This window comes from Taudactylus pleione, unplaced genomic scaffold (genome assembly GCF_031769625.1).
Source record: "Taudactylus pleione unplaced genomic scaffold, aTauple2 ptg000419l, whole genome shotgun sequence".
Lineage (NCBI taxonomy): Eukaryota > Metazoa > Chordata > Amphibia > Anura > Myobatrachidae > Taudactylus > Taudactylus pleione.
In genome coordinates this window covers 1,118,250-1,129,981 of record NW_028284821.1, presented here as the reverse complement: position 1 = coordinate 1,129,981, position 11,732 = coordinate 1,118,250, and the positions used below count along the sequence as shown (strand labels likewise).

General features: G+C 42.6%; 1 protein-coding gene across 1 annotated transcript in view; it reads left to right on the top strand.

Annotated features, from left to right (window-relative positions):
- The first annotated feature begins 7,801 nt into the window (after positions 1-7,801).
- Positions 7,802-11,732, top strand: part of CLNK (cytokine dependent hematopoietic cell linker) — a 169,707-nt gene continuing 165,776 nt past the window's right edge. The window contains exon 1 of the mRNA XM_088447119.1: positions 7,802-7,811. Within this exon, the coding sequence (XP_088303245.1) occupies positions 7,803-7,811 (9 nt within the window). The 5' untranslated portion in view covers position 7,802. The remainder of the gene's footprint in view (positions 7,812-11,732) is intronic.

Here is an 11,732-nt window from a genome sequence, read left to right as displayed (position 1 = left end):
ACCTCTTCGTACATCTAGTCTCACCAACTTGTACATCTAGACTCACTTCCTTGTACATCTAGTCTCACCTCCTTGTACATCTAGACTCATCAACTTGTACATCTAGACTCACTTCCTTGTACCTCTAGTCTCACCTCTATGTACATCTAGACTCACCTCCTTGTACATCTATACTCACTTCCTTGTACATCTAGACTCACCTCTTTGTACATCTAGACTCACCTTCTTGTACATCTAGACTCACCTTCTTGTACATCTATACTCACTTCCTTGTACATCTAGACTCACCTCTTTGTACATCTAGACTCACCTCCTTGTGCATCTAGACTCACCTCCTTGTACATCTATACTCACTTCCTTGTACATCTAGACTCACTTCTTTGTACATCTAGACTCACTTCCTTGTACATCTAGTCTCACCTCCTTGTACATCTAGACTCACCTCTTTGTACATCAAGACTCACCTCCTTGTACATCTATACTCACTTCCTTGTACATCTAGACTCACCTCTTTGTACATCTAGACTCACCTCCTTGTACATCTAGACTCACCCCCTTGTACATCTAGACTCACTTCCTTGTACATCTAGTCTCACCTCCTTGTACATCTAGACTCACCAACTTGTACATCTAGACTCACTTCCTTGTACATCTAGTCTCACCTCTATGTACATCTAGACTCACCAACTTGTACATCTAGACTCACTTCCTTGTACATCTAGTCTCACCTCTATGTACATCTAGACTCACCTCTTTGTACATCTAGACTCACCTCCTTGTACATCTATACTCACTTCCTTGTACATCTAGACTCACCAACTTGTACATCTAGACTCACCTCCTTGCACATCTAGACTCACCTCCTTGTACATCTAGACTCACTTCCTTGTACATCTAGACTCACCTCTTTGTACATCTAGACTCACCCCCTTGTACATCTAGACTCACTTCCTTGTACATCTAGTCTCACCTCCTTGTACATCTAGACTCACCAACTTGTACATCTAGACTCACTTCCTTGTACATCTAGTCTCACCTCTATGTACATCTAGACTCACCAACTTGTACATCTAGACTCACTTCCTTGTAGATCTAGTCTCACCTCCTTGTACATATATACTCACCTCCTTGTACATATATACTCACTTCCTTGTACATCTAGACTCACCTCTTTGTACATCTAGACTCACCTCCTTGTACATCTAGACTCACTTCCTTGTACATCTAGATTCACCTCCTTGCACAACTAGACCAGGTCTGGCCAACCTGTGGTTCTCCAGCTGTAGTGAAGTCCCAGCATGCTTTACCAGCTGATCAGTGGGAGGGTATGCTGGGACTTGTAGTTTCACAAAAGTTGGTGAACCACAGATTGGCCAGGCCTGATCTAGACCCACCTTCTTGTACACCTGTCATCCCATCTGATAAAATTATGGTAGGCCTCACTAGAGATGTATCTGTTCTTGTTAAAGGAAGCATAGAGACCAGCTCGTTCACAGACACATGAGGGTTGATTGTTTGTCCCAGATAACCTAAGAAAAGCCATTCTGGTGGAAGCTCATGGGTGTATAGCTTCTGGTCATCTGGGAATCTGTAAGATGATTACGATTCTGGAGCAAATGTACTAAGCAGAGATATGTACCAAAAACAATATAGTCAGTGCTAATAGTATATCATATCTATCAAACAGGACAAAAGTGAGAAAAGCCTGCTATCCTAAACGCAAACAACTATAACATGATCGGCTGTTATTATTTTAAAAAATCCAGGATACCTTTTTTAAAAGCACAGAGAGTGACTGCTGCATATGTTTTTCCATTTGTAAGTGGTGACAAATTTCCTCTCAGCGGCACTTTGGAGACACTTGTTGTGTTGTGCGTCTTCCCTGTCACTGCCGCAGGGTTAGGTTTTCTCTCCCCTTCTTTGGAATTATGCGTTTTTAGTACATTTTGAGGAAAATGCTTCCTACTTCGCACTGATAATAAGCAAAGCAGCAGCAACCACTTTGATTGATACACCGGCTACACTTCGACAGGACGGAACCATCTCCACGATTGCACTAAGCATTCTCCCTGTCACCACACAGAAACGCTCAATACAGTTTTAAGACAGCTCTGAGGCCGCGCGCCTGTCGTGTGCCTCAGGTGCAACTCTGATTCTGTGTGCAAGCTATCTGGATGCATGCACGGTGTGACAGACGCATGTGTATAAGAAAAAAATATGCTCCATTGCATCTGACGTTGGCAGCACATGGGATTCAGAATCAGGCCTGTAATGCACACATTGAGTGGAGTGTATTCTGCCCCCATTACACTACAAAAATGGAACAGCAGCCTTTTCCCTCATACACATATATATGTCCCAGACCAGCACATAGCATTGCCTTGGTCTGCAGTCATCCCACTCTCACTTTCAGCTGGGAGGTTTTGTCTGCCTATCACCATCATTAATCCCGATGACTTACCACTGTCATTTTGCATAGAATAGCTGACTCTAGACAATTGCACCAATCTCTTCTTCAATCAGGGAGATTGGATAGTGCCTGGGTACCACCAATCAGTCAATAACAGCAAATAAAGCAAATTGTGCTCAGGAGTTCTTTTATAATGTTCAGTTGTCAGAAATGGATTGTCTAGAACCCATGAACTAATCAGAGCACAGGAAGGGTATATCATTACAGTACCAGAGGAAGGCAAGGAAGACAGTAGGGATAGCCCCATAGCAACTTCCTACTTTCCAAGTCCAACATTCCCCATCAGCATGGCCAGTATGATCCTCCCCTGGCTCCTACAAAAGTGTCCCTATAACAGAATGCTTATCTCCTGGAGTACCTGAAAAAGTTGCCAGTACTGGATATCATTGTGTAAAACCAAAGACATTGTTGTCTCATTTACAAAAAAAAAAGTTGAAAGTTAGGAGATAAAAAAATCATAATTGTAAAAGAAGTAAGTCATATGGCATGGACAGTATTGAAAGGCAAACCACTAAAAATGTATTTTAAATCTTATCCCTAATAAAGACTAACTTATTTAATCACAAAGTTTGAAGGAAAATGCTTTTCCCTCAATCTTGATAAGAGCAAAAATAGTACCTAAATGATAAAATCCTATAATTCTTCAAATTACAGACCAATAGTGTTTATGCACCTCCTGGGATAGTGACATTTTGTTCAGCTATTATTGTCTTTTACATTTTGAAAAATATTGTCAAATTGTCCACCTACCAATTCATTTTTAATGCAGGGTTTTTGTTTTACACTGCACTTGTGGACTATGGGGGAGATGTATAAAACTTTTGAGAGAGATAGTGGAGAAGATCATAGACTATGCTAGATGTATGACAGAAGTTAGTTGGTTACTATGGACAACTTCTCCACTTTATCTCTCTCGAAAGTTTGATACATCTCAACCTGAGGGCCGATTCAATTAGTCGAGGTAAGCCGTTTTTGGCGAAAAGTTTCCGCTGATGACGTCATTTTGCTAGGCGAAAACATATCCCCATATTCAATTTCGGTGCCAAAAGTCTGCGCCTTGTAACCAGCGGAAAATGAATGCAGGGGAAAAAAAGTGCAGAATTGGGGGTTTGGGGTGCACAGATGCGGGAACACCCCTGCAGCCTTGGGACAGTCCCCCAAATGTAAACTGCATCATAAAAGTTTAAAAAATATCACCCCAATAAAGTACTTTCATTTTGCGGGTGGAAAAAGTCCAAAGTTGGGGGACAAACTTTTCACCTGTTTGAGTTTAGCCGGGACGCCTTTTCGCATCCTTTGTAATTGAATAGGGCGAAAAGCGGGCGTGCGCACGAAAAGTGTTTTCTCCAAAAAGACGCGATGTAGGTGGAAAGTTCGGCAGGCTAAAAGGACGGGACTTTTCGCGGCTAATGAATATGCCCCTATGTTGGTAAAGTGGCCCTGGGTAAGGGCACAGAGGGCCTGATTCATGTTAGATCGCAAGGCAGCGTTCGCACGTGCCCATTAGCTGCAAAATTATGCTAATGAACGCAATTGCATGGCAATCGCAGCACTATACCATGACGCCCATCACTGTATAAGGTCGCCCACTTCCCATGACATGCATCCGCAAGTCAGCAAAAACATCGGTAACATCGAGTAATATCGGAGCCATACGCAGAGTTGTGGGTGAGCTTGACATGCCTCACAACCTGCGAATCTTCCTGTCGCCATGTAGAGCTCTGGCTGCGTATGCCATCTCTGAGGCTTAATTATTCATGCCCCTGTAATGGTGTTTAAACGCACAGACATGCCTGCGTTTCTCTGACCTCCCCACCATCAAACGGTCACTTCATGTCAATCACTGTGTGAGGACGTCTTAAACGCATGCGCAGAATGAAAATATCGGCTGCGATCCAACCTGAATCAGGCCCAGAGTCCACAGGAGCAGTGCTTGCTGATCTTTCTAAAGTCTTCCATTTGTTCAACCACAATTTACCATAGGAGAGGATGCTGGGGATTAGTATAGCTAGTAGGTCCTAGCTCTTTTTTTTTTTTTTTCATACTTGCATCAAAGAAAACAGCAAGTAGTAGTAATAGTTGGATAATGTTTTAGTGCAGCTATAATATCAAGCAGCATGCCTCAAAGTTCAATTGTGGGGCCATTTATTGGGTTTATATAATATATAATCTCAATGAATTACCCATTAAATACAGTACACCTAAAGCAGACTGTATGCAAGAGATACATTACCTTTAGCATCTATTACAGATACAGTATTGAAGTTTTGCAGCTCTAACACAGTGATAAGTAATTTAAAAAATCAAGTTGTGTGTTATAGGGAAATGCTCATGGTTTTTCGCTAACCATTTCTGATACTAGAGGTCATGTATGCAGCAGGACATTTGTGACCACACTCAGGATAACGCATGCACCGTTGGGGTTTTCAGAATGTTTTGCGCATGTGCAGTAGTAAATAATCACTGAACTACGTGAACATTACTACTGCATGCACTTAGCGAGCACCTCTGAATCAGGCTCAAGATGAACAGGCCTATTACACATGTGGAAACTATAATTTCTGCATGTTTTATGTAACAGGCTCGTTCATCATTAGCGGCCCAATGTGGCTGTCGCAGATTCATTAAGCTCCCAAAAATGCAGTTTTGCAGACTTTGATAGTGTCACAAGCCGCCGCACTGCGAATGCAGGGCGAGAAGAACGCCGGGGGAGCATTCACTGAAACTCCTCTTACCCAGAGTTGCCTACCCTCTCGATTCGGCCGGAAGCCTCCTGATAATCGGGTGCAGCTCCTGGTTCCCCGGTAAGGCAGGCAAGCCTCCCGGCGGCCGCTGATCCCACTGACCCCCCCCCTCCGTGACTAACTGTAAACTCTCACAGCGGGGGGGGGGGGGGGGGGCGGTGATGCGATTCACGCTGAATCGGGTAATTTTGGCCCCGCACCCTGCTTCACAATGTCTGTACTATTGGCATTGTGTAGCGGGGGCGGGGCCAAAATGATGCGATCGCGTGACCTGCCCCTGTCACGTCCGCAAACTGCAGTCATCCGCCTGGCCACACCCTCTTTTGCCGGCCACGCCCCCCTGCCCTGCCGATCTGGCTGATACTTCCAGAAGGAGCAGCCAGAAAGTCGGCAACTATGCTCCTACCTCCTTTCCATCATTCTGGGAGTTTTCCCGATTGGCTCCTGCATCTATATCCTGCTGGTGCAAACGCCGGTGATAGCGTTTCACGTGTTTCCGGTTCTGGCATTGTCTCCTGAATCCAGTAGAGTTCCCAGTATTCAGTCAGCTTTGTTGTTCCTGTCGTTTGTGTTATCCAGGCGGCACTGACTGCACTCGGTGCCCAGAGTGCGCAACCCAGCGTCCAGCGACTTGTGTCAACACAATGGCATGGGTCGCACTCCAGCATACGCAATTTTGTGTACTGCCGCTAGTGTCATCCCGGCAGCACTTAGCACATCTCAGCGCCCTAATTACGCAAATCTGTGTACTGCCGCTAGTGTCATCCAGGTGGCACTTTGTGCATCCCAGCATCATCTAGCCAAGTTTACCAGCCCTCAAGGCTGCTACACAGCCCAAAGGCTGTTACTGGGCCCAAAGGCCGTATCTGGCCAAGTTTACCAACCCTCAAGGCTGCTACACAGCCCAAAGGCTGTCACACTGTCCAAAGACTGCTACTTAGCCCAGAGGCTGCACCTTGTTACTTCTTTGCTACATCCCAGCCTTCTAGGCTGTTGATGGACTGAGTTTTTGGGTAACTAAACCTACAAACCCTAACAAATAGCGTAAACTGACGCCATCCTCAGATGTTATTAGTTCCAGGAGCCCACCTCCTTCCTATTGGAGTGTGATGGGGGATTCGGATCCCCCTGTCTCCTCGGGCCCTCTCTGCACGCATCTGTAAAGTTTTGAACTCATTGGAAACTTCTGTGAAAGTGTCAGTGCGAGAGATCATGGGGCAGCTGCTTTTTGGAGAAACTGTCCCAGAACCGGAGCAATACTAAATTGCTCCAGAACTTTGGTATCTGCGTTGAAAACCTAATTAACAGGGGGTGGGTGTATCTAGGCCCCTTGATATTATATTGCTAGAGGTTCAGGCCAAAAACATTAGGAAATAAAATAAACTTTTCCCATTTAAATTAGGATTGAAATTTGTATTTCATGATGAAAGTTTTTGTTTCTGAAATGCTTAGGTTTTGGCCAGTTTGAACCTTCCGTCTGGTAGAATGTTACGATTTGTAGTTATTTTTAGTTTGAATTTCTGTATGTCCTATTGAGTTTAACCTGTTCGTGATAAAGAAAAGATAAATGTAAAATAGGTTGCATGACTTAGAATGTATTTTACCTATCTAACAAACACTTATCACTTCTACATCTATTAGAAGGGACTGGCACTGGTCACCACTGGTCTATTTATATAACACGCATTTAGCGTGTTACAGAATTTATAAATTAAGTGCAGAATTGTGAAGCGAATGTGAATCTTAAAGATTATGGGGCTGATTCTGAGTAACACGCGAAAGCGAACTCATCAGCGTCTATTGGCGGTCGCCCGTCTGTGAGTTTATGAAAATGCCGCTACAAATTCTTTCCCTTGTGTACATCCATTCAGCCAAATGTGCAAGGACTGAGATGCCCACTTTTAGTGCCCATGCATGCCATAATACTGCGCATCCTTAGACACCACCATCGGTCGCACCATTGAAACTTGCACCAGCCCCACGGCAGACACAGTTTCCTTATCTGACCACATCCTCCTATGCCTGCGGTGGTGCGTCTGAGAACTCAGCTGTTTGCAAGGACACGTCCGTGACACTCCCATAATAAGTCAGCTGAACGGCCCATTTTTGCCTGCACTGCTAGCCACCTCCCAGTCACCAACCAGGAATGCCCATCACTTTTCCACCACATTTCTGATACCGTCTGTCCCAATCTCAACCTTTGAGCGTACGCTCTGTGTGACACATGCTCCTTAGAGGCTTTCAGAATCTTTTGGCCATGTGATGTTGCAAAAAATCACTCAACTACATGAACATCGGCATTACGTGTTTGGTCTGAATAAGGCCCTATATCACTGTAATGCTATACCTTTGTGTAACCAGTACTGCCATACACTCTGTATACTGTAGCTTATCTCTTGTCTATGAAGTATATTCCCCTGTGCTAGTCACATATACACTAAAACAAATAATAAAGGTGAATGTCCCTGTAAAGGAAGAATCAGCTCGTTTCTCTATTTATCTCATGATAACAAAAATATTATCTTGTCTAATATTGTATATTCCAATTATTTTTTTTGGGCTGTGCAGCAATTCAAGGGAATAACAGGATGGATCAGGTAGGAAATGCCATATTTCCAATTGCTTATATTATATAAAGTATGCTGATTATTATTTGACAATATTTTCACCTTCTGCCTCCTGCCCTGACCCATGGACTGTATACCAATCAAATCTGTCTTCTGCTTGCCCTGACCACCAAACTGTTTTCTGACCTAGCCCTGGTTACTTCCGGCCCTGCCTTAGTGCTCTAAGCATGTATTGTGACCAGCAATGGCTGTATTTTACTGACATCACATTATCCACAATTACTTCTGGGTATTTTCCATTTGTGTTCCATCCACTCCTTAATACTAGCAATAAACTAGAAGGATCAGCCTTTACTACTTGGAGTTAAACACTTGGGGACATATTCAATTTGAGGCAAAAAGTCTGAGGTTGGACTTTTCGCCATCATCGCCGTTTTTTGCAGGGATAAAGTATCGGGCACGTGCCTGCTTAACCCCGCAATCAATTAGGATCTGGCGAAAACGGGACCCAGCGGAAAGGTAAGTATCGTAAAGTCCTGTCAGTTTTTGGGGAGATCATGCCGTCACCCCCCCAATAGATGGTATGACATGGGGGATCACTATGGGTACCCTTGATTTGACCTGCTGAAGGTAATTGGGGTTTTTAAATAGCTGCTGCAGGTGCATAAATGCGCCTGTGAAGAGGAGGTGAAGAATAGCATTTATCTTTTTTTTTTTTTTTTAAATACCTATGGCCATCAAATTTGGGGTATATGAAAATGGGTGCAAGCATATTTTAAAGTCCCTAAAGTAATTTATTTAAATTCTTAAAAAATCCACCTGCAGCAACCACCCGCATCCTAGAAAGCACCTGCCGCATACATGGGGATCCCCCCCTGAGGCTATTTTGCTAGTTTCTAAGTTTGTTCTCCAACATTTTTTTCACCCCAAAATGAAACTACCTTTTTTGAGATGTCCTAAGGAATTTTTAATTTTTTTTTAATACAGATTACATTAAGGGGACATTCCAAAGGCTGCAGGCTATTTTTTTTTATTCTGCAACCCAAAACCCCAAATCTGTACTTTTTTTCGCTACCTAAACAGTGGTGAAAACTTATCCCCATTTTTTTACAAAGCCTTTTCGTACCAGTGAAATTGAAATTGAGTATGGGGATAAGTGAAAATGACGTCATCGGCGTTAAATTATCGCCAATAACGGACGTTTTGCCTCAAATTGAATATGGCCCTTGGTGTCTAGCTTTAAGGGAAAGACAACTTTCAAAGGTGAAGACCTCCTGAAAGGACTCTAAGGGTACTGCCCTAACAGTCACCATACCATCAAAAGTCACCAAGTAGCGGATTCCATTTTCGTATTGCCATAACAAGCATATAACTATGTGAATGAAGGGTTTTGTAAAGACAGAGGAATAATAAAATATTACTCTGGTCAATAAGCCAGCACGTAACAATAAAAAACTAAAGAGTTAAAAATAACAGGCAAAGTTCCAGACAACTCAGAATCAGAGATATTTTACTTAAAATAAATTTACTTTCTGCACATGCGCGACTATATATGCTAAAACTCCCTATTTGCGTCCATATAAAGAGATCCATCCGACTTAAGGGGCCCATATATCAGTAATCTAAAAAAAACGAGTCACAGTTCCGTGATTTGTTTTCCCCAATTTGAAGATTCCTCAATCCACCAATCTGCGTCCATACATTACAGATATTTTTCATTGACTTGCTGAACATTTTCAGGAAAGATAGGTCTGCCAATCTTGAAAGGCTCATCATTTTACTAGTAACGGTCTGCAAATCGGCGGATTGTTACCATACACTAGCAATCTACAGCCCCGATTGGTCTTCGAAATCAAAAATGTTGGACGTCCTGATTCACCAGTTACAATCACTTTTTGGTTGGAATCTGTGATTGGTGAACCCTATACATTGTAGATTTTTTATTCAATCATCGTCAAAACAAAGAATTGCCCCAATTGATTGCGTATGTATGGGGTCCTTTAGAATCAGCAACCATATGGGTATCTATTGTACATGTAACATTTATAAAAATGCACATAAGTCATTGTTGCAATTAAAGATTGTTACCACAAAGTGACATTGTACATTAAAATTGGTTTCTGAATTTTTTTCACAATTCCACAGTTGCAGCTATTACAGTTTAAAATAAAGTCAAATACAATATTATTATAGTTAAAATTGGCTCTTTTGCTTCCATGGATCCATAAAGCAATAATAATAATAATAATAATAAATAAAAAACAAATAATGTTTTAAAGCTTTTTACCAGGGTGATTTCTCTATAAATTTTACATCCTTTGATAACTTTAGCTACTGATTGTTTTTGGAAGTTAAGTATAAATAATGTTTGCTACTGAATAATTTAACATGGAACAATTGGTAATTAAGTGGTTTGCTTGTTTCTAAACCTACCACTAATTCTTGGTTCAAAAATAAGTGTTTTAATGAAGCTCTATATACTTGCATTGCCATCTACTGTTCATTTCCAGTAATAAACCTGTCCTACATATTTAAAATACTAAATGATGGCATCAGCACTATGATTTTACCATTTAATTCCCTCTATGATAAAGCCGTTTGTCAGGTTTATGCAAATTAAACCTCAAGTATAACTGATACCAGACAGTGCTCGGGGTGAGTTGAGAACGGTTGCAAATAAAAAACTGGTTGTACATTATAATATATATATATTCTATTGCTGTTCACCTATATTTGGGAACATATAACAAATGACAGTGACCAGGTAAATATATATAATTGTTTTGGGCACCGTACATCACTTCTAAACTGCAGGATTAATTACAGATGCGCCCAGTTACATTGTGGCTGAATGTGCCACAAACGTGCGCACGCATCGCGCCATGTGATTCCCTGAGACTACATACGCTATGGCGCGCACTGTGATAGCACCATGCTTTGCCATGGAGCCACGATCGCCTAAGTAGTGCGCATATCCGCTTGTGTACACATTAGCAACAATATAGCTGGGCATATCTGTATGCAGGAGTTTGAAGGGTCTAAAGCCACAGGATGCTCGCCGATGTGCAGATGTTTAAAATCCCTGAATTGTATGCAGGTTTTGGAAAACTGTCATTTTGAATGCCAGAAAAGGTGTCTTCCCTTTATTAACAGTTCCTGCAAGTTAGCATCAATCCTGGTCCTCTAAGGCAGGGGAGGGGGGGGTCAGAACAAATTTTTGGACACCTACGACTAAGGATGCTTAGCCCATTGCAAAGCCCTTCCTTGTTCCCCAGGCCAGCGTTTAATAAAATATATAAAACAAAGAATATTGCCCCCCCCATATATTGTTTATGAATAGAGATATAACCCAAAATATAATATGAAAACATAGTTCCCTCACTTAGATTTTATTTCATATTAGTGCTCCTGCATATGTTTAATGCAATGATATTCCCCATGTTATGAATAACACCATAAACTTGTGACAAATCCTCAAACCAGAACCCAGATATTTCCTACTAGCTGGGATACCCGGCGTTGCCCGGGTTGAAGACTGGACCCTGAAGTACACCTGCAGCCATTATTTGTTTATATTGTCCTCTCCTATAACTCCATTCCATTTATCCTGAAAAGGACCCCCTTTGTTTGCTAACATGCATGCAAACAGTGGCGTTACTACTGTGGGTGCGAGGGGTGCGGTTGCTGTGGTGCCCGAGCTGGCTCTGTGACCCGCCGCTCCCCATGCACCCAGTTACACACACAAGGTGGGTCAGTCTAGCCAGGGTCATCGAGAGGGGTCCAGGTGTTAGCGATGTTGATTTGGTGCCGGCCTGCCAGCTGTAATCTGCAAGCGCACTGGCAGGCAGTCATGGAGAGACAGCGCCACCAGTCGTGAGGCAATCATAGCTTGCAAATCAGCAGCCAATCAGCAGTGGCGGCTAATGATTGGCTGCTGGTCCGCGAGCTCCA